Source organism: Plectrocnemia conspersa, unplaced genomic scaffold (genome assembly GCF_051122295.1).
Source record: "Plectrocnemia conspersa isolate PC_06_02 unplaced genomic scaffold, ASM5112229v1 ptg000014l, whole genome shotgun sequence".
Classification (NCBI taxonomy): Eukaryota; Metazoa; Arthropoda; class Insecta; order Trichoptera; family Polycentropodidae; genus Plectrocnemia; species Plectrocnemia conspersa.
Genome location: NW_028277178.1, coordinates 8687808 through 8711289, shown reverse-complemented (window position 1 = coordinate 8711289; position 23482 = coordinate 8687808). Strand labels below are relative to the sequence as shown.

At 28.5% G+C, this 23482-nt stretch overlaps 4 protein-coding genes across 10 annotated transcripts in view; 2 read left to right on the top strand and 2 right to left on the bottom strand.

The window, feature by feature from the left end:
• Positions 1–1497: 1497 nt before the first annotated feature.
• On the top strand, positions 1498–9319 carry LOC148226111 (uncharacterized). Of its 4 annotated transcripts, none has more exons than XM_088204950.1 (16): positions 1498–1638; positions 2112–2176; positions 2253–2319; positions 2383–2460; positions 2526–2621; positions 2695–2790; positions 2859–2972; positions 4970–5056; positions 5124–5287; positions 5408–5519; positions 5595–5704; positions 5773–5846; positions 8320–8488; positions 8559–8618; positions 8690–8792; positions 8858–9319. In XM_088204950.1, the coding sequence occupies exons 1-16, from the start codon at positions 1611–1613 to the stop codon at positions 8887–8889; spliced, it is 1455 nt and encodes a 484-aa protein (XP_088061076.1). In that variant the 5' UTR covers positions 1498–1610; the 3' UTR covers positions 8890–9319. The 4 variants fall into 4 exon arrangements, with proteins under 4 accessions (XP_088061076.1, XP_088061075.1, XP_088061074.1 ...); XM_088204949.1 differs by having other exon boundaries at positions 8687–8792; positions 8858–9026; XM_088204948.1 differs by having other exon boundaries at positions 8690–8988.
• A 90-nt stretch (positions 9320–9409) lies between these two features.
• On the bottom strand, positions 9410–11103 carry LOC148226110 (SET domain-containing protein 4). Of its 2 annotated transcripts, XM_088204952.1 has the most exons (3): positions 11041–11103; positions 10855–10964; positions 9410–10774 (listed from the first exon to the last, which is right to left on the bottom strand). In XM_088204952.1, exon 3 carries the CDS (start codon positions 10751–10753, stop codon positions 9425–9427), a length of 1329 nt encoding a protein of 442 aa, XP_088061078.1. In that variant the 5' UTR covers positions 10754–10774; positions 10855–10964; positions 11041–11103; the 3' UTR covers positions 9410–9424. The 2 variants fall into 2 exon arrangements, with proteins under 2 accessions (XP_088061078.1, XP_088061079.1); XM_088204953.1 differs by lacking the exon at positions 11041–11103 and having other exon boundaries at positions 10855–10978.
• Positions 11104–12282: 1179 nt separating this feature from the next.
• mad2 (mitotic arrest deficient 2) lies at positions 12283–15752 on the top strand. Its single transcript, XM_088204214.1, has 3 exons — positions 12283–12449; positions 12666–12812; positions 15228–15752. The coding sequence occupies exons 1-3, from the start codon at positions 12371–12373 to the stop codon at positions 15632–15634; spliced, it is 633 nt and encodes a 210-aa protein (XP_088060340.1). The 5' UTR covers positions 12283–12370; the 3' UTR covers positions 15635–15752.
• LOC148226107 (uncharacterized) overlaps positions 15657–23482 on the bottom strand; it is a 97885-nt gene continuing 90059 nt past the window's right edge. For 2 of the 3 annotated variants that reach the window (XM_088204210.1, XM_088204212.1), the window contains exons 4-7: positions 22903–23024; positions 22635–22734; positions 22246–22285; positions 15657–17837 (exon numbers count right to left, since the gene is read on the bottom strand). In XM_088204210.1, coding sequence (XP_088060336.1) covers positions 17748–17837; positions 22246–22285; positions 22635–22734; positions 22903–23024 — 352 coding nt within the window. In that variant the 3' untranslated portion in view covers positions 15657–17747. Of the gene's footprint in view, positions 17838–22226; positions 22286–22634; positions 22735–22902; positions 23025–23482 lie in introns of all 3 variants that reach the window. The other variant, XM_088204211.1, reaches the window with a different exon arrangement.

The window sequence follows — 23482 nt, the reverse complement described above, 5'->3', positions numbered from 1 at the left end:
TTTCTTTGTGTAAGATACTTTGCGCAAAAGAAATATGGCAGATTAAACTGGCAGGTAAAACTTTGGTAGGCCGCAAAAGACTTAAATTTTTATTTATAGAAATTCAAATAGTATTTAATTTTATTGATGTCAATGATTTTTTTGGTTACTACTTAGTTGTGGGCAGGGGTGTGCTGTCAATTTTTTAACATCCTGTTCTCTATTTTTGAAACTCAAAATAATATCCCCCACATTTATATATGTATTCATTTAGGTTTTATTATGGCTAAAATTTGTCGGCACTTTGGTAACACTTACACGTTCCCTTGGCTAAGTTTGGCGTACTCGTAACTTTTTTAAGCTATATTTTTTTCTTGTATAATATTATGGGGGCCAATATAGATTTGTTATGGCCAAAACTGGTCGGCGCTGGAGTAGAATTGGCGTGACGGTTTTTCTCCCTCTCTACCGGCAAGCTTGCAAGGGTTCAAACGCGTGCTGTCGCGCGCGCGCACCTTTTTGTAATGTAAACAAGTATCATCAATAAAATATTACTGCAGCGGCTCAATCTGTGTCTAATTGCCACCCGTCACCATCACTGTCCCTAAAATATATTATAAATATGATCCTGAAGCAGAGCCACAAATTTTACCTTTTTTTAAGTTGAGAAACTTTCGGAACTTACTTCGAGAGGATAATTAATAAAACGAATGTAGAATTTAGAATGAATATGATAAGACTAATTATTTTTCTGAAATTTAATAAACGTTTTTTCCTGGATTTTCTGTATATTGTTTAGGGACTGTGATGGTAACGGGTGGCAATTATACACAGATTGAGCCGCTGCAGTAGTATTTTAATGATGATATGAGTTCTTTACATTGTAAAAGGGCGGACGCGAGACGACGCGTCCGAACGCCCAGAAGATTGACAGTGTAGAGAATAACCGTCACATCAGTACTACTCAAGTGCCGACCAGTTTTGGCCATAACAAATCTAAATGTATATCGGTCCCCATAATTGTAACAGTTTCATATAGCTAAATCAATGAGTTACAATGTAACGCATTGATTTAGCTATATGCAGTATTAAAAAAAGATGGAATGTATCCTTAATTTTTATACGTGTGTCTAATCTTTTTTTTGGCGATTTTTTTAATGCGTTTTTCTGTGGAACGTATCTGCCGCATAAAAAAAGAACCGAGTGTATAAATATATATATATATATATATATATATATATATATATATATATATATATATATATATATATATATATATATATATATATATATATATATATATATATATATATATATATATATATATATATATATATATCCGCCAATTAAAAACAAAATGGCGGATCAGGCTGGCTAACGAACTTAGACAATATATTTACAAGGTTTAAGTTTTATATCTATATAATTAAAACTACGGTAGTTTCGTATGATTAAGAAAGGTCATAGTTATATTTTTGCGCAACTTTTCCACATATTTTTTATATGTGATATGTCAGTAGCTGAGAGTTAAATTCGGACGTGTGGTAGCCTTGCTTGCCTTGTTAGTATTGCTTGTTTTGACACTCCACAACTGACAGCTTAGGTTAAGTTGTTATTAACGGATCGGCGAAATGTCATATCTTCATCGCATTAAAACTGGTACAACTGCATTGATTTATTTATATCTACTATATACATATATTATATTTGAGATAGCACATAGTTGTATGAAAAATTACAATTATTTTATCTAATTTTACTGAGCCGAGATATTTATATTAGCATTGGCGGGAATTATCAATTTATATTTGTATGTATGCATTTTTTTGTCTGTTTATACAAATATATAAATGATTGTTTATTTGGATATCTATTTTGATATACTATGTTGTACCGTCAAAATAATTTTCTTGTATTAATGCAGATTTATTTCGTTTTACCAATTATTAGTAATATATCAAATTTACGTAGTACTTTTTTGTAATAACCAAATAATGCTAATTATTATCAGTAATACATATCAAGATAGTATGGCCTGTTTGTAATTATATTAAAGGATGAATGTGTAAATTAACCTAAATTTTAAAAGTATGTATTAGCAATAAAAATACTCTATTATTTCATTTCTACAGAACCAGATGTTGAAAACAATGACGGAGCTTCTTATTCTTCTAATATATATAGATATGTAGTTCAGGTAATACAAAGTACATAATTATTATATTTATAATGTTTAAAAATATCTTATTAAGTTTTAAATATCGTATTTTAAGAGTGAAAATATAAAAATAGAATACGACAGCAATCAAGAAGATAATGTTAGTGAAGCAGACGAAACAGGTTTAAAAAATTGTATGTTATTTGTTTCTATAATCTATTTTATAATTTAATCTACTTTTTTAGAAAAATATTATGCCAAAGATATAGAACATTTAAAAGAAGAACATGGTTTTGCTAAAACCAATGCCACAATTAAAACAGGTTAGAAATATATTAAATTGTGTAGCGTTGAAATTTTCTTTAATAAATAATATACTCTTTTTTAGAAAAATGTGATGTAAAATATAAAATAAAAAATATAAAAAAAGAACATGACAACGAAGAATATAATATTGCCAAAATAAATAACACGATTGAAACAGGTAATATATATGTTGTTTTTATTCATTTATTTATTGTATTTTATGTTTTATCACTGTATACATATATTTTCAGAACCATGTATTATTAAAGGTATAGATCAAATAAAAAAAGAATTAGATAGCGACGGAGAAAATAATACTGTCGAAAACAATGACACCGTTAAAATAGGTTAGAGAGATTTTCAATTACGTTTTTTATCTTTTAATAAAAACAATACTAGTTTATTTATTTTTCAGAAGAGCACGATGTAAAAGAAATGATAGAACACATAAAAAACGAACATATCAGCAATGAAGAACGTAATATTGTCATCGAGCTAGGTTCTGACCCTAGGTTCTTCAAAAGCCCAGGTAAGAACTAAATTTGCTATTTATTAACACATATAAATAAGTTTAATCGAAGATTATTTTAATGTCTTAACTGTTTGTAAGAGATATTATTTCGTTACTATTATTTAAATTGTTTACTCTTCATTTTTGATTTAAACCTACATGTCTAATTTTCACATAGCATTCTTCACTATAATTACTAAAAGAGGCAAATTGAAATACAAAATTCTTCCCATCAATATCAATAGAATATATATCATCAATTTAGTTATTAAATTGATAATATTCTAAAAAAAAGGTTCGGAAAGAATACGATAAAGGTAAACTTTTTCAAAAAAAAAAACTGCAAATTTAATTGATATCTTTTTTATATTAATCAAACATTTGATGTATTTTATTAATTTAATAAATAATATCAATTAAATGGCTGCCACTGGACGTTTTGCAGCAGCTGATCTGTTCGATGACTTTTTCGTACATTTCAGGCTGTATCTCAGTTATAACTTGGCGGATGTTGGTTTTTAGGTGCTTCAACGTTTTGGTTTTGTCGGCGTATACACCAAAACGTGAAATAATATCACCTACGAACTTTTCACGCAAAACATTCAACGTTGCACCCGATGTGTGGCAAGTTGTGCTATATTGTTGGAGCCACATGTCTTCCACATGAATATTTTCAATTTTGTGCCGAAAATAATCGGTTATCATGCGTCTATGGCGCTCACCATCGACTGTTACAGTCCGACTTTCATCATTTAAAAAAATTAAGGCTCAATGACACCGCCGGACTACAATACGCACTTTATGAGCATGTAATGGTTTGTGGTGAATCACATTCCTCGCCCCATATGTGACAGTTTTGCTGAAATGTGCCTCACCAGAGAAGAAGATTTCTTTGAAAAATCAACATCAATTTCCTGCTGCTCTAACACTCAATTTGCGTAAATTCTTCGCTGTCTTGGTCTCTGGGATTCAGTTCTTGTGTTATCTGAATTTTAACGGGTGTAGGTGCAAGTCTAGATGCAAAATGTGCTAAAAGCTGCGAACGACGACGAATCGACAATTCTGATTCTTTGGCTATACTTTCACTTATAGCAACAATATTCTTGGCATAAGCAGGTGGAACGACAATGCACAGGCGTTACCATATCTCCAACGCTTCCAGACTCTTAATGTTTTTTCACCATGTTGTGAGTTGTTCCCTCAGTAGGACGATAAAATTTACTATAATCTTCCCGTAAATTTTGATACACAGTTCGTACAGAACAATTGAACAATTTTAACGCATTGAGCGGTGGTTAAGCTATCCATTTCGTGAATGTTTTGTTGCAAACTAACATTTGACATTTTGAACATGTGTGATTATTGATAGCTGTCTGATTTACTGTACTGCCAACATAGGAAACTAGAATTGGATCATTCTGTATAAAACTAAATTAAATCATGCAATGAAGATAGCACCCATTTTGCAAAAATGTTAATTATTACATATTTGACAAATAAAATTCTTTAAATTTCTTTAAAATTCTTGAAATTTTATTTTATTTGTATTTTTTTAAAACTTGCATTGTAATCTGACAAGCGTAAGTCCAATGCATTACAAACAGTGATCTAGTTTTAAAAAAATAAGCAACTGGGGACGTTTTTAAAACTAGCATATTTAAAAAATAAAAATTCAAGTGCCACTACCGGGCTCAAACCCGCAACCTAACTAGTCTAATACGTTACGAACTACGCCATTCTATCCTTAACTAGTAATGTTATTAACTATTTATAATTTATGCAGAAATTGGATTTGCCTTAAAATTTTGCGATAGGGAACCAGAGGAATTAATTTGTAGTTAATTTATAACTTTTATGGTATGGATGTACTATATTATTTATATTTTTGTATTTAAATTTTTCCCTTTGTATTATATAAAAAAGAGAATAAATAAAAAATATATTTACCTACACAACATTTGGTTTGTTATGACCTTCAATTCAAATAAAGATTTTATTCGTTTTTCTTTTTGCAGAGAAGATGGAGCTTCCAAATGAAGGGCATTTCATAAGATATATTTATAGTAATGATAAGAGAATCAAAGTTTGGGAATGCGGAATGTGTAAGTATTAGTTATACTTTTTACTTGTTTATAATTTAGAACTTATATTAAAAAAATTGCATTTCAGGTAACAAAAACTTCAAGCAAAAGTTCATGCTAGTTCGGCACATATCGTCGCACACAGATGAGCGTAGGTTTGCATGCGAAATGTGCGGTAAGACTTTTAGGACGATAGCTACTCTCAACCAGCACTACTCTACCCATTCCGAGGAGAGACCTCATGTTTGCGAGGTAATGTGAGGTTTTTAGGAATCTATGAAAATATTATTATTTTGTTTATCTGTTTTAACTTTGACTCCACGGCCCTGAGCGTGACGACTCAATTTTATATGTTATATTGATGTATTTCAGATATGCAAAAAATCGTTTGGAAGATCTTCTACGCTTATATCTCATCGTAAAATTCACTATATCGATAAACCTTATAAATGTCACATGTGCTCCAAGGCGTTTCATCAGAAAGGTATTTTAGTTTTTAAAGTACGATCAACCGTATGAAATGATGTATTGCATATATTTTTTTATATTCTCTACGTAGGAAATTTACAAAATCATATATTCAGCCATGCGAATGTCAGACCTTACGTGTGTAAAATATGTACTCGTGGATTTAACCAGCGGTCTAATTTAGTTTGTCATATAAAGAGGGTATGTACATTTTAGAAAATATTCTAATTTTTTCTGGCACATGATTGATTAATTTTTTTTTTTTTTAGACACACAAAAGAGTTAAACCTCAAGATGCAATTGTTACTTTACTGAGTGATATAGCATCAGAAATGGATAATTAGTCAGTATTATCAATAAATATAAAAAATGTTAAGTCTAATACTCAGTATTGAATTGAAACAAAAATTAACATCCACATTTTTAGTTGTTTCTCTTTAATACAAGGGTATTGATAAATAACACAGGCCTGCAATGCTTTTATTGTTAAAGGTTTTCATGATAAAATAATGTAAATTCTCAGATTTTCGATATATCCTCAGAAGCTTATGTGTAGTCAAGTTATATAATTAATGTTTATCATAAGTAAAATTGTTATTTTATGTAATTAAGTGTTTTGTCACACAAAATTAATAGATTTTCAGGAAAAGTATTTCATTTATATCTTGACTAGGATTCCGGTAGCTATTTAAAGCTATATTGCTACACTTATTCAAATTCTTGAAAACAAATATATTTTTGTCGTAATTTTCGTAAATTTCAAGAAGACAAAAAATAATTTTCTAAAGATGTAAGAAATAATTTTCCATGTGTACTTTATACAAACAGACCTGTATTTCTTTCTTTCATTGGTATGCCTGATGATACTGCAGAAATCGTTGTAGCGGTTTAACCGGCAATATAGGGTTGGAATTGTGATGTTCTCAAATTACACTTTGTTGTTCTCAAAAGAGAATCAGCATAATGTTTGCGGAATTTCTTCGTTTTTGGTCAGTAGGTATAGCCATTCCTTTCTTATTCTTTTGGTTTCAGACTGATAGTGAACCCAGGTTTTATCTCCAATAGTAATTCTCATGCCATCAATTTTTGCTTCAAATCTGTACTTACCTTGTAGAAACTTTGTGGAGCCGTAGAACATCATGTTTGATGTTGTCTGCTGATTTGTTTCCGAATTTATATATGAATTTATATATAATAATAAGGGCATTGAAAATTATAACACTGCTTGTAATTCATAAATAGCAACTATGCAGATTGAAGTATTATCCTTTTCTTTCTCAATTAGTAAAAGCTTTCTTCTTAGAGGTCACTATCGTATTTTTTCTGCAGTAAAGTCTTTCATCTCCACTTACAGTTACAAATAAGGACAAAGTTTGTATTGAACTTGTTTCAAGTAACAAAATATAATTTTAAGTGACAATATTAACATAGGAGTGATTTTTTTACGATAACAGTTGAGATATAATTAATATGTAGCATTCAGAATGATACACTGTCATAAATGATATCTATTTATAATGCTATATAGCAGGGGTGGGCATACATGAGGTCAATGAGAACTACATTCTGGATTTTCATATATATAAAGAGCCATACTATAGTCTCGTTCTCACATATTATTAAATACAAAAATTCAAATTTACTTACATATTTTACACAAATCTTAATTGCTATATAAAGTATAAAAAATATACATATAAGAAAATATAAAAATGAGAAAGAGAACAAAGTAAAATATAATATAATAAAAAGTTTTTATCACTTTTAGCTAAATCACTAAAATTTGGTGTAAAAGTTGTTACAGCCGTTCATTTGTTTGCTGTGAATGATGTTTTAATTTTACAAACTTAATTTAGGAGTATAAGTATTCACAACTATATGTTGCACCGAAAATGGAAAATAATCGGCAAGCAGCTTTCTTTAAATTAGGATATTTGAATTCTGACAAGTTTAAAAAATTCAATTATAGTATTTGCCTTGTGCTGTATTAGTAAGGCCTGATCTTTTTTCAATTCTAATGCTCTAATTCTGCAGCTCGTCTTTTAGCAAGTATTCATAATTTAGACATCGGAAACCCATTTACAAAAATATCAAAAATAAACGGGTTTACAAAATATGTATTTGAAGTCTATTTGTAATTCCTCCAATTTTTATTAATATTCTTCTAACTTTTCTTCTTTAATATTAATCATATTTCCTTTCTCTCACAGAAAAACAGAAAACTGCAGTTTTGCTTCGAAACTAAATATAGTTTGTGACAAGTTTATGATATTTTTCCTTGTAATGACAAGTTTAGTTTTTGCAAATGTTCCAACATGTCTATAAGAAACATTAAATCAGAAAGCTACGTTTTGTTTTCTAATTCTGGGAATGTTTTTCTTTTATCTATACACATATGTATACACTATACAATACTTGCATCTTTTACAGTTGCATTCATACATGTGCATCTTGTCACTTACAACATATAGAAAGGAAATCTCGTGAAAATGCAAGTATAATGGAGAAAGAAAGTATCTTTATTTTTATCAAGAGACATTGCCTACGTCTGCTATATAGTCTACCGGGTTATAACTAGCAACTATCTTTACAATAAAAATATTTCCCATTTAAAGTTATTTTATAAAATAAATCTTAAAAATAACTATTTTTGAGTAGTGAAGGTCGTCTCCCGAATCTAAAATTCTCAATATATGAATTTAACTTAATCTTCTGATACTAGAACTTTAACGAAAAAACGCAATATTTGCAGGCCTGTGAATAAATGTAGCATATATTATATACATTGACCATATATCTAAATTTTAAATGTGTAGCAAAGGAAATATAAACAAAAATGTAATGAAATTGTCAAAAGACGTCGAACTTAAAAATTTGAAGAACTTGGAAACTATGTATAATAACAAAGAGCACGATTTTATTTTCATTGCCTTTAAAATCAATTCTAGAAGGCCGACGATTATGAAAGTAATGAATGGAAGTCGTGTAAGTTTTACTACGAAAATTTGAATCGAAATATAATTAATTATAAGATGATTTATACTTTTAATTTTAGTATTTATTTCCGGTGAAAGAGAACGAGTTACATAAAAATGGTAGAATTGTTAAAAAACAGGTTACATTAAAAAATCTATATAATAAAGTATATGTATATGAAGAAATATTAATATAATTAATTTATAGCAGAGTTCCAATGGAAGTAATGTTTATTTTTATGAAATTCCAATTCGTGCAATTTTAAGGGTTGAAATTGTAAATAATTTTCATAAAATTTTCATAGAGCCATTATGTGTGTATATTATTATTTGTTATTATCTCACGCTTAATATATTTTACATTTTTTTTCATTTGTAGGTGATATAGAATTTCCAGCATGTGATTTATAGAGTTATGGCATGTTGTTTAAATGTCACTAATAGGTTATATAGGATTTCTTATTTGTAAAATATTTTTGTCTTCTGTTTAAATTTAATTTTATTACAGTTCCAATTATTTATTTGCATCTCATTTTTATCTTGAAAATGTTATTTTTATTATAATTCACAGCACTTATTTTATTTTTAATTAAATTATTAGTAATATCTGTTAATCTATTGTAAGAATATGAATTATATATTAACGATTGGTATATAAAAAACAATAATTCAACTTATTATTCTTTGTTAAGAATATTTGAGTTATATTGTTTTGGATCTGTAAAATCTCTTAATGAGCTATATTTTGTAAAATTAAATATTTTATTGGTTGTTAATTTGTTAAAAGAATAATTAATAGTAATATTGGAGATACATCGCGGCTGTACGAATAACTCTCGATGGGGTTTGTTGCAGAATTTGTTTTATTTATTATGTGTTAAAAAATATATAATTTTAAATAAAGTTTAAAGATCTATCATTATAATAAAAAATGCTTCTTACTTTTTTATTTTTTAATCAAAATATTTTCAATTATAGAAATATATTCTTCGATTAAACAAATACACATATTAATCATACAATTATTATTTTTATTATTATCGATACAACATAATATATCTTTAAACTCATCTCTCTTTTTACATAAAATTTCATGACCAACAGTCGACATTAATAATAGTTCACTCTCAGAATAATCACATGAAAAAGTTTTTATATTCCACAAATTTATATTATTGCTTATAAGAACATACAAGAAACGCAAAAAGTTAAAGCCGTAACCGTTCGAGTCAACATAAATGTCTTTGTTCAAATTATGTTTTGAAAGGTACTTGTACTTATCTTTGGCAATATTATGATTATTGCAAATATTAGCAAAATCGAATTTTACAATAGTAAATGGATTACGAGACAAAGAAAATCCGTACTCTGTGAGTAATTTCAAATTGCCATGTTTACCATATGAGATGAAAATCTGATCAAATTTATGAAAACTAGACAGTGATAGCAATCGAAAATTGCACTCGTTCAAATCATATTTCACTTTATTAGATTTTAAATATTCTATCTTTGTATCGACATCATGCGAATGATTGAACATATCCAAATACGGAATTAAACCCATGCAAGGTTCGTCCGATAAATAATCTAACAAATGAACATTATTATTAAGTCTCGATGAGTACATTACTTTAATAATTTCGCTATCGACAAATACACACCTACTATTGACTATGAAATAAGACCATCCATAAAGTTCTTTATTGAATTGTTTCGGTACATCGTTATGTAAATATTTTTTTAATATAGATTGGAATTTATCGAAAGACTCATCAATTTTAATCTTTTGTAACACGATTTTATTGTACATTTCTTTATCGATACGTTTTATAATATGATGATCGCAGTGATAAGGCGTTTCTATCTTCTCGGGAAGACTGGATATGTATTTGGACCAAAATGAACCATCTATAATATCCAATTTAATGCAACAAATAAAAAACGCTATTAATTCTTGAACGCATAATGACTTTCTGTGTTTTTTAACGTCAAAATAATTCATTATATCAACAAACTTATTATGATTCTGCAATGTTATTATTGTAATTATCATTTTAAAAGGCACTTCCATTAATACATCGCCATTAGTAACTCGCTCCAAAGTCATTATTCCACGACCCATATGTGGAAATTCGACTAATTTGATCTTTTTGTGTAATATGAAACCATTTAACTTGATCCATTTCAGTAAGCTAATGACGCTCTCGTTTTCTTGCAATGATTTAGCTTTTATGGATTCAGAATATTTTCTTCTCTTTCTATAAGTTCGTCCCATAATATATGTATAATAAAATGGCTGAAAACAAACGTTTTATAAATATCGGCTGAATCTCATATCATATATTCCAATGTTCAAAACAAAATAATATCACATACTTAATTTTGCTCATCGAAAAGACAAAAATAGTTGATTTCAATAACACAATATAACCTAGCACTTGTCTTGACAGTAACTTAAAGTGTTGCCATATGTACTAATTTATAGACTAAAAATATAATACTTAATTATGGTTTAAAAAAGACTTAATGCGAAATCCAGTAATTCATTTAAAATTACGGTACTTGTTAAGAATATCAGCGCCACGCTCAGAAACCAATGGTTATGAACTCTCCTCTGCGTAACATTGTTGGTTTGGCCATAAGAGCTACGAAAGCGGCGTTTGTTACACAAATACGTTTTAAAATTTAAACTAGGTAGTTACAGGGGTATATTTTTATTCTAACAATTTTATATTTATTCTGACTATAAATAATAAAATTATGCCCATTAATTACTTTAATTTTGATCGTCTTATACTTTTATTCTAGCTGTATGCTAAATTTATATTTTCTGACCTAAATAATAACATAATGACCATTCATTCTTTTAATTCTGATCGTACTATATTTTTAATATGGTCGTATGCTATTTTTATTCTAACCATTTAATATGTATTCTAACACTGAATAATATAATTACGGCCAGGCTGTTAATAAATTTGTGACAGATATTTTCTTTTTATTCTTATCCAAAGCTGATTTAAATTATTTGATTTGTTACCTATTCCAAATTAAAATTTATATTATTTAAGAAAAATAAAAGTACTTAGGAATATGTAAGGGTTTGCTGATATACATTGTAAAATATGTTTAATAAAGATTAAAATTATATCTAACAGTTAGTTCTAAACATTATAATAATATTGTCTCACTGTAGAAAAATATTAAAATTATTTGTTACGAAAAACATTTTTTTTAATATTAAGCGATAATATGCATTTTGTTGTATAGCATATTTTGTTTTTACAAATTTTACTGAAAAAAGTGCAATAATTTAAAGTAAAAGTTTTGGTTGGGGCACAGTGATTTATTTAGTACATATTATAATAAAAATTCAATGCAATGATTGGCAATGTTCTATTTAGTTCTTAAATTACTACAATTTTGTTTTTGTTCTTGTATTGTATAAAAATAATATTATTTTGCAGCATCGTGAAAATTTATGGTATTTTCGACAAAAAATAATATAGTTATCTATGCAGAATTATCTGTTATAATAAGGAAAAAATACAAGATTAAATTATCTGCTTAATACGAAAATATGACTTGCTATTGTATTAAATTGTTATTTTTCTTAAAAAAATGCTTAGGCGTAATTAGTTACTGTTTTGGTATACTATTTTTAGAAACAGTTTTTGAAGTGACGAATTACGAAACGATATTGAATTTATTCCAAATTTTCTAAAGTAAATAATATAAAAATTCGTTTTCATTTAGACAAATTGGAAAATGATCGAAGCTAAGTAAATGAGTTTCACATGCATTGATAGATAATAATGGCCATGAGTTGAGGTGCTAAGGCCGTGTCAGTCGTTAAGTTTGAAAGTGTCGGCGGGCGGAGGCACCTGGTACAATGGCCGAGGCTCAGCAGCAACAGATTAAGAACGCCATCTCTCTCAAGGGTTCAGTGGACATCATCAGCGACTATTTGCGTAAGTGTGTTTTGCTCGCTTTACTTGAACGGTAATTTTGTTGTCCTAAAACAAATCATAACTGGCTCCTCGGGCCATCACAATAATTTCACTTGTGATTCGTTCGTATTGTATAAATGTTTACTTTGTTGATCAAAGCGAGTTAAATTAGGCGATAAAACATGTTGGTTATTGTTGTCGGTGTCATGTAATTGAACGATTTATATTTCATTTCAGGTTACAGCGTGAATTCGATTTTGTACCAACGAGGCATATATCCTCCGGAGTCTTTCGAAGTTCAGCATCAGTATGAAATTCCACTTTTCGTGAGCGAAAACGCGGAGATTAAGACTTTCTTAAATAATTTATTAGCTCAAAATGAAGGTAAAATCTTATATATATATATATACATATTGTAATTGTTATAAACATCATTTTGTTGTCTGGAGTAAAAATTAATGAGTCCTTAGGAATGGCGTATAGTTGATCATGAGAAAAAAAGATTCCAAATTTACCCTAGCAACTTTAGTACATTCAGTAGCAATGTTTTGACCAACTTTTAAAACGAAATTATCAAATTGTACTAGCAAAATAAACTTTTGCAATGTTATATTTGTTAAGATGGTTGTGAAATTAAATTTCTCCTTTTTGAGCGGTTTTTATTTCATTAAAACATAACCATGTAGTACTTTACTTACAAGAGCTCTTGGTTTTCAACTTTTTGTTCTTCCACGATTCCTATACAAATTTTGGTCCTGGCTCAAATAATGATAAATTATTATTCCCATAATTTCTTTTCTTCATGTTCATTTCCGATGGCTGAGATTGTAAGAAGTTTGTGACTTAAATATATACTTGGGCATATCGTCACTTTTGTGGACTCGGGTTTCACCAAAGCTCCACTTATCGTGGAAGGGCACTATCGGTGCATATAAAACCCAATTTTCTCTTCTACAATATGTATATTTTTTCTCAAGATTGAATAAAATAAGTAAAATAGTATTAATTTAAGAAATAAATAAAATTCAAAATACACAGATTAAGGCAAAAATTATAATAATTTTGATAAGGCCGTCCGCACACGGAGCAACTGTTTTGCAACTCGAGTTGCAAACCAGTTGCGCATGCAACTATTTGGTGACCACGCCTGTGTACGGGAGTGTGTGTCCGCACACGAGCAACTAAAACCAAACCGATTTCAAATCAGTTAGCAACTGGTTGCATGCGATCTTTTTTCCTAGTCACAAAACAGTTGCGTTGCATGGTTGCACGTGTCTACACAAAAAGTTCAAGAAATGAGTGAAGCAGCCAATTCGTAGATTGTCATTTACGTTTCAAAATAACGTTTTCGGCAGTGCCTCAATTTCACCAATATATAATATAGAAACTATTATAAGATACATATATATAATAGTTGAAAATGTAATGTTTACTTCTTTTTTGGAGTTTTGTAATTTTGTATTTGGATCAAAATAATAAAAATTTTACCTCACAGTCAATAATATTCTTTCTTTTGCGAAAAACAGATTTGTGACTACAAACTTATAGAGAACTTTGCTCCGAATAATCCAGAATCAGTTGCGCTCGTGTGCGGTGTGAGGTTTTAATTTGGTTGCAAACTGGTCGTGTGTGTGACGAGTATGCAACGAGTTTGCAACTCCGTGTGCGGAGGGCCTAACCGTACCTTTAAAACTGCAACTGGACGAAACAACAACGAAAAACAGAACAAGTTAAAAAATAGATTTATTATCAATTTTATATTGCCAATATTCCATTGATGATTAGTTAAATAAAATAAACAATGAGAAGAATAAAATAAATTGTCAGTAAATAATACATTTTTTAGTTGTAAATAATTCAGCTTTTGATTAGTAAAATATAATAATTGGTTTATAAATATAAGTAAATGATTAGTAGACATAATAAACGATCCATTGATCAGTTGCCATGTTATCAGTTATTGTTAAATCCTGCGAATTTTGTTTTGAAAAATGTTCTGACCAACGCGCTAGTTAAAACAGCAAGCACCCCATGAATAACTCTGCAAACAACTACTTAAAAAATGTCATTTATAATTGTATATAAATAAATAAAACATATAAACAAATTTTAGTATACATTTGAAAAGTACCTTTATTTTAATAACTGGTCATTTTTTTATTTTTTTAATTAATCATTTGTGTAGTTATTTATTTATCAAATAATTTGTTGCCAATATAAAATTAATTATAAATCTATTTTTTAACTTGTTTTAAATTGTCATGGTTTTGTTTTTCGGTTTTTTGATTTAACATGTTATGCTTATTCATGGAACCCTTCACAACAAACTGATACCGTCCTGTGTACTTACACATACCGGTACTGTCCCCCCAGGGCGTCAGACCGGTCTTAGTCTACAAATTTAAGTGTATGTGATGATCAAAGGCGGATCGAGGGACGGAATCGACCCGGGCGATTTGTATGATTCGGGGGCTCCTGGGACTTGTTGACCATTTATATAAGATTTTGAAAATATCAAAAGAGAAAACTGAACAAAAATAATTCATATCGGAAATTTTTATTCCAAGAGGACAAATTGCTGCGGGAGCTTAAAAATAAAAAAAGTCATTTCAGAAATTTTTGTTCATTTAAGGGTGCTGCGAAAACTTAAAAAAAGGTCACCTTGTACATTTTTGGTTATTTATGCTGGTAACTCTTTTTTTTAGCTTCCACCAGCATCCTTAGCGTATCTATCATTGGTGTAATAATATGATGCATACATAGGCTGGTGTATTCATGTTTAATTTTTTAATGTTACAGAATGGCTGTTAAACAAGAAAGTGAAAAAGGTTTCTCTTATAATCGCCAACGTACAAACCAAAGAGACGATGGAGTGTTGGGAGTTCAACATAGAGTACGAAAGCGGCGACGCCGAATTGACAAGGCAAAACAAGCAATTGATCGGAAACAAAGATTTAAAGAAGATCCAGAAAGAGATACGTGAAGTGATGCGGCAAATTTCAGCGACCATCTCATTCCTACCGCTGTTAGACTGTAGATGTTCATTCGACATATTAATTTATGCGGACGAGGGTTGCGATATTCCCACCCAGTGGTCCGAAGCACAACCTATACACATCGACAACGCTCAGAATGTTCAGTTGAAATCGTTTTCGACCAGCTTGCACAAGATGGAGACTGTCGTCAATTACAAACTTCAAGATTGAGGAATTGATTCGATTGAAACACTTTTGTATGTCTCGGTCAAGTTTGGAAAGTTTATTTTTTTCAATCGTAAAATGAAATGTACAGGAGTTACACTAATAAAAACGAATCTTTCAGTTAGGGTTAGGTTTTTTTTATAATAATTTTCAGCTTGCCTTTTTAATACATTCCGTTAATAGACTAACCCCGATAGACACATGTATAACTTATTAATACTGTACAGCATATTTATATATACATTACATTTTTTTATATAAATATACAAAAGCATCACAATAAAAAAATTATCTTGAATTATTTTATTTCGAAATTTGACATAATTTTTCTAATAAATGTAACACGAAAGCTTAAAAACCATAATTTGACTATCAAGCACCTTTATAAATATTAAACAATTTAATATCTTCATCTGACTTTTTTTTGTGACTTAAAAAATTAAAACATAATCTATAAAGGAGCGAAATTAATATACGTATATCTCTAGTTTATCTACAGCACCATTTTAGCATTTATTAAAGATCAGTTTAAGACTAATTAGCACACATAAGCCGAGTATCACATTGTGAATTAATTTATCGTTCTTAAATAATAATTCAACAACAACGCTTTACATATATGTTTATAATATAAATAAAATAAATAGAAAAAGCTAACAATTACATTACTAAAAATACATTTTTCTTGTATATATATACGTATATATAATTATTCTTAATGTATATACTTTGTGGTTCATGTTCGATTAATTTTATGATACACGATAGAAGGAGGAAGTGATTGTGTGAAGATGTTCATATTTTAATTTAAAAAAGATAATGTATATGAAATCAGATCAGTATTTTTTAAATGTTTAACCTCTTAACTGGGCATGTCGCCTAAAGGCGTCATAATTATATTTTATACATAACGAGCATGATGCAAAAAGCCCTTGAATGAATTTTAAAAGGGACGAATTTTGTCACACCCTATATTATATCATTACAAGAGCCAGTGCATAGCCGTTCTGTGACGAATTTTATGGTCATCCGCTCTGCATTCTGTATATTTAAAAATTGTACATTTAAATTTTATAGAATTTTAATTTTTACTATTTTTAATCAGGTAATAAAAAACTGCCCAGATAAGAGGATAAAAACAATATGTTCAATATTTTAAATAAAATTTATTTCTTAAAAAAAAATAACTTGAAAGCTTGCCATTAAATAGATGCAGTTTACTTTAATGAAAAATGTTATTGGTTTTGTTATTTTTAGTCGCAAATTCATAGTATGTACTATATTTAAATGGCCGCAGTGCATTAATTCATAATAATTTTTACTTATTGGTATTGCGTCTGATAATGCTTTGCCATTATTAGATGTATTTTTGTTATTTTGTGTAACTATTTAATCAATTTCAATGTTTATTATAACCTATATATATGTATATTATAAAGATCTTAATTTAACCACACCATTGATTCTCATTTTTAAATATTGAGCATAAAAAGGGTTAGATTCATGTTTATTTTATATATCAATAATGAAATTCAGTGAGAATTTTATTTTGTGGTGCAGTTATTTTCGCTGCGCAGTAATTTTTTTTAGTTTCCTTTAAATTAGACTAGTTATTTCAGATTGCAACGTCTAAAAAATAATTCAACACATTCTGCATTTAATCTAAAAGCAATAATAATATTTTTTTAGAAATTAGAAGAAAAGATTTTCCCTCCATAAATTTTGATTTTATACTATATTTAATTTATTAATTACATGTTAAAAAGCAAACACAAATTAAAGAATACTCTTGAGGTTAGGTTAGGTTATATAGGATTCTCAATATAGATCATTTCTCAACATCAGCAACTTATAAAGTAACAGTAAAAATGTCACAATTTTGTACATATAATATTTAAATGATAACATTTCTTATTAAAATTTATAAAATAAACAATAAATATTAATTTATAATATAAAATCATTAAATGTAAATATAATAGAAATTCAATTAAATTTTGAAATTAACAATATTATGTACTATACATATATAGTATAATAATTAAAATAAAATCATAAAAAAATCACATTTGGTTTACTTATTGAATTAAGTTTAACCATTTCGCTTTATCACAACACTTCAACAGTGCCTCGACGATTGCTTCGAACCGTTTTTCATACACCTTGTATCTTGCTTCTTTTTGTGCTTAGCGTTAGTATTCATCGTCATCTGAAACATAGACATTATTTAAAATGTTGCATTTTTATCATCACTGATGGTTGTGTTATATTGTTTTTTACTTAAAATTGATGCAAACTTGTAAAATCAGGCAAACGATATTTACGTATTAAAAATATGTGAATTTCAACTACCGAATAAGTTTTATTTTGTTAATATTAACTATTGAAGATTTATTAATTTATAATAATCATAGTGATCTGTAAAATCATCTTCAATAGTTAAGATTACATAATTATTGTTTTAATCAAATACATACGTGTCGTATTATTGTACTTGTTATACATCTAACTTTTGTTAGTTGTTTAATTGTTATAATTGTCTACTACACTACTGACACTTAATCAGCTTTAATACTTATATCTAATTTTTTATACAATAATAGAGAGTATTTTTAATATACATGGTATATATTGCTACGGACAATCACTATTTATTTCCTGATTTTTTAATTACACTATAATAATTTTGCACATTTTTCAAATACAAAGACAAGATAACTATTTGAAAATTACACAATAGAATTATTTGCATCTTTAGTTTTTTTCACGAAAAATCTCGTTTATAAAATATACTGGATTTTGTTAAAAAAAAATACTGAAAACATAAAATATTTTCTTAATGAATTCTTATTTAATAATTAATTTTATTTTGCGTCTGCTAATTTAGTATTATTTTGAGTAAATATTTTTCCAAAGATGTTAAAAACACTAAGTTTTTCAGTAAATCAACTACATCTTTTGGGATAAAACGCAGATGAATTCTGCGTGGAATTTTACATATTAATTTGTCTCGTGTTTGTTGCAAAAAGCATAATTTACATCTAAATATATTTATACTATAGAACCATTGTAAATATACTGCAGCTGTTTGAAAATAAGTTAAATTTGCGCTTTTAAGTGATTATATTTATTTAAAAAAGAGGATTAAGTGTAATCACTTAGGATATCACTTAAATCATGAGATATCTTCAATTTTAAACTTTTTTGTAGCACTTTTTAAACAACTATCGTGCCTATTGGAGTAGCGTATTAATCTTAAAATAGTACGTAGATAGAAAAAGCTTGAATTGAGATTTCTTATGGTATTAATAGTTTAAGACATTTATTAGATGTTTTTTATTCATTGTAGATAAATTTTTGAACAAATGACTTCTGCAGGGTTCGATTGGTATTTTTTATTACCAAGTATTAAAAAATATGTGATTGATTTAGAAATTCGTATACATATTATTTTTTCAAAAAGTCAAAAGAACTATATACAGTTGACTCCCCAATAACACGGTAAATTAAGAACGTGCTATTTGGTTAGGTGTATTTGGGAAACTAGAAAATGCTCATTAATTTTTTGCAATATGTATGTATGAATCAGGCGCGTGTACTTAGATATCCTCACTTTGGCTCGCTTACACAAAGTAACGGGCTCCCAAATAGCACGTCCCCAATATACCGTGTTATTGGGGAGGTCTACTGTACTTAATAAAATGCTATTTTAAATTTCTATAAACATTTTTTTTAAATTTATTATGATTTGAAATTAATTACTTATGTTATTTTTACGATGACTTTAGAGCAAGCTGATTAAATACATTCTGTTTTTAAATATGCTATCGTACAATATGTTAACATGCGTATATTAAAAATACTCAATTTTTTAATATGAATTAGCTATTTGTGTTATTAAGATGTGAAGTTTTTAAAATATATAAAATTTAAAATATTTTATTAGTTAAAAAATGTTAATACTTCACTTCCTAATAAGTTATAATATCGGTGGTCGTAGCAAATATTATTTTTAATATTTTTACTTCAAAATATGGACATTTCAATGCTTAAAAAATAATCCGCAAGATTCAGTAATTATTGTGCCTTAAATGGGATTTTTTTTTACATCATTGAAACGTTGAAATTGTTAAGGGGAAAAATACAATATGATATTCGCCACGACTGTAAATACAAAGATTAACTTTCACATAATTTTTGTTAGTCTACTAAATCATTTACTACATATATATTACAATATATATATTTTACATCACTTTTTTGGTTAGAATATACGTACTACAATTTGCAATTGGTTAAGTGCTGTTTATAATCTCACAACAAATAGTAAGTCTATTCACGATTATAACATTTCAAGTGTGTGTCTATTGAACTACTCGTGATTACATTATGTTACATAGTTAAGTACATCATTTTGTTAAGTCCATAACAAAAATTCAGTTTATTTTTATTTATTCAGATACGCACCGTTTATATCGTTCATCGTAGAAATGCCACTGTGTCGTCATTTGTCAATGTTTTTTTTTTATCGTTCTGGTGAGAAGGAGGAATACTTACCGTTGCATTAGGGATATGTTATTTTTATAGTCCTTGAAATGGAGAAAAATAAAAAAATAGTAATAATAATGAAAAAAACTGAGGAGTGAGTTGTTAGTTTGTATGTTTTGTTGAGAGCGTCGTCCTATTGATGAATCAGAGTTTTGCAGGCGGATAGGTGTTGTCTGAAAAATTTATAGCTGTGCTATAAGGAGTGAAAGTTATAGCATTCTCATTTTGAGTGTATGCCAGCGGATCAAAATAATCCAAGTGGTGTTTTCATTCATGCGTTAAATTTAGGAACAATTTAAGAATTAGTCAGCAAATGTAAAAAAGTATCGTAAAATAATATTATTGAGATTGAATCGGTGTCTGCAAAAAGCTTAAAATAATTTTTAATTGCGCTTTATAAATATTTTTAATTTAACCTTTAATTTTCAATTATTAAATACCCTACATCTTATTTGTTTCTTTAGAAAACTCATTTGCCTATACTAGCATTCGAGTGATGTGAAGATAATTTAAATTGAATCTAATCACTCCATAAAAAATAAACATGTTCTTCACTTCCTGGTTCTATATTTTCTTGCTGTTTTCGAGCGATTCTGTTGTGTTCATTTAAAAGCGTGCAATAAAATGTTTTGTGGCTTTCGTATATGATTTGAGAATGTAGTATAATATTTTAAATTCATTAAGCAATAAAGATTTTTTTTATACAGGATGATACAATAAACCTAATGTAATTTAAAATGTCTCTATCTCATTTAAAACAATTGTATTGATTTTCATGGTTCAGTAGATATTGGCACAGCGGTATAAATAGTGTTTTTGTTCCATCTGTGTGTTAGATATGAAGCATGTGAAGAAAATATTTTGTTGTGACCACTCATAAGTCACGAGTCATTATGTTGGTGAATTAAATTTTATACTATTTATAAAGAGCTTCTAAAATTTGTTAATAAAGTCCCTTTTTGAGGCACCGATTCAATAATATATTAATAAAATGTTTTAATATTTATTTAAAATTTGTAAGTGTGTAGGAGAAATGATAGGATAAGTGTTTTGAAGTAGCGATGATCATGTTGAGTGTAAAAAAATAAATAAAGAAACAAAAACAAAGAAGAACGTTTGTTGCGAATTTAATTTCATTTGACACTCATGTTTCATTTGTCAATGCGTATACAAAGTAAAAATTACAAAATACAAATTTGGCCTCTCGCATTCTCATGCAGAATAATATATAATAGACTTTTTCAATTTGTTATTTGTTGTGAGAATATTCAATTCATATTATAAATTATGAGATTATAATTTCATTTTTATTTTTTATAGTAAAATTTATATTTAACATAAATAAATTAAATTTAATATTACACATATATAAATAATGAATAACAATGAAATCATAGGAATTTTTTATACAGAAACGATAACAAAATAAAACAAATTAAAATTCAAGATATACAAATAGGTCCCTTTACAAATAAAAAAAGTATTTATTCACACCATGTCGTACAGAATATTAACCATCATGTATGTTGTGTGTGTATATAAAAAAATGTTAATACTGTTTATAGTAGAAATGAGAAGAAAGCACTCCCATTTTGTTAATGATTTGTTATTGCCGTTTACAAAAACTAAAACAGTGTCTTTTCTCACTCGTCACCGTTGTCATCGTCGTCGTCGTCGTCATCGTCAACGTCGTCATAATATCAATAGAATTTTATACATTTTTACACAATTAACAAGTTATCGTTCACTTTCGAGTCGTTCACAAGCACTGTATCAGCGTCCGATGCACGATAAATATATAAATTACAAATTATTAACAATAAATATATATGTATGTGCATATATAATTATCTTTACTATTTACATATAAATAAACAATCACTCATTGGTACTTTGAAATTCACACTATGCGTCTCCGACATTTATATATTATATATAAAATAGTGTTAACGTCGCTACTGGCAGAATGATTACGAGTATATAAGTTTGCCTATGTTTTAGCAGTAGTAAGATGAGGATAATCCAAGTTTGCAGTAGGAATGATACATACTGCTGCGATTGGAAACAACCTTATATTCGCAGTGCTCTCCTTGGTAATCGTCCTTACATCTGTACAGAAAGAAATAAATATTGTTATAGTCATATGTATTTATGCTGTGATTACTATGGTCCTATTCAGGAAAATTCAAGTCTCAAAGCTCAATTACGTTATCGATTTGTACAGAAAATTGTAATTATAATCTTTACAGGACTAGCCAGGATCTTTAATAACACTTGAAACATAACGATTATAGTTAATAATGGGGGGAGAGCCATAACTTAGGCAGAAGCTGCAACTAAATGCAGCTCGATAAAGAAATTGTATTTATGTGCCATATATTTTTACAGTTTTCTATACAAGATTAAACAATTCTTGAGACTTTTATAACGGGTTACTAAGCTTACATAAGATTCTCACCTGCAGGAAATTTCAGCTACTCCGGGAATGTAGAAACATGTTCCACCGTTTAAACAATAAGAATTAGGAAGCTCCATGGGACATGGTGCTTCTAAAATAACTGAAATGAGAAAAAAATATATTGTTATTATTAATTCATGGTACGGTAGGGGGTTGCTTTAAACCAAGAGTTGACTTTCAACACTTTCTCAACTCACTATTCTGTACGCTTTGTAACAGTGAAAATGCTCAAAGTCACCTCACAATGTGTTTTAGATTGTGTACGCACCAGATTCGTTGTTGACAGTGACGTTAACACGAGCACTCTGCGGACGAACGCTTATCGTCCGACATTCGTATGTGCCGCTGTCTTCGGGCCGCACTCTTGAGATCTCTAACCATGAGTGCCTTCTGTAAAGCAAAAAATAAATATACAAATTACTACTGTGTAATAAAAACTAGATGGTTATCTCGTTTTTAAACCAACACTATTGCAAACTAATTTAAAATCTAAAATATTTGTCATTACTGCAAATAAATCGATTTTCGGAGTTTATCTTGCTGAGTGTGTGTAAATGCGCGCAGCCGCTACTTGCACTTACATTCGTATAAAATTCAGATAACACAATAACAGAAGCCCAGAGATTTTTCAAAGAAAATCTTCTCTGATGAGGCACATTTCCATCTCTCTGGGTAAGTAAATTAACAAAATTGCTACATATGGGGCGAGGAAAATCCTCATGTGATGTCATCACCTTTTTAAAGTGGTAGGTGGTTTACTATGTAATATAAACAGCTAGTTGCACAGTGAGCGTAGAAGAGAATGAGATTTTTTTGAGAGAAAATAATAGGTTAGCGCTTTTATTGGA

Excerpts from the sequence above, each read along its gene's own strand:
- LOC148226111 (XM_088204947.1), top strand. The coding sequence starts at position 1,611 with ATGTCATATCTTCATCGCATTAAAACTG. Across the intron at positions 1,639-2,111 it reads TCTTCATCGCATTAAAACTG|AACCAGATGTTGAAAACAAT; the intron begins GTACAACTGCAT and ends TCATTTCTACAG. Across the intron at positions 5,288-5,407 it reads AGAGACCTCATGTTTGCGAG|ATATGCAAAAAATCGTTTGG; the intron begins GTAATGTGAGGT and ends GATGTATTTCAG.
- LOC148226110 (XM_088204952.1), bottom strand. The coding sequence starts at position 10,753 with ATGGGACGAACTTATAGAAAGAGAAGAAAATATTCTGAATCCATAAAA.
- mad2 (XM_088204214.1), top strand. The coding sequence starts at position 12,371 with ATGGCCGAGGCTCAGCAGCAACAGATTAAGAACGCCATCTCTCTCAAG. Across the intron at positions 12,450-12,665 it reads CATCATCAGCGACTATTTGC|GTTACAGCGTGAATTCGATT; the intron begins GTAAGTGTGTTT and ends ATTTCATTTCAG. Across the intron at positions 12,813-15,227 it reads TTTATTAGCTCAAAATGAAG|AATGGCTGTTAAACAAGAAA; the intron begins GTAAAATCTTAT and ends TTAATGTTACAG.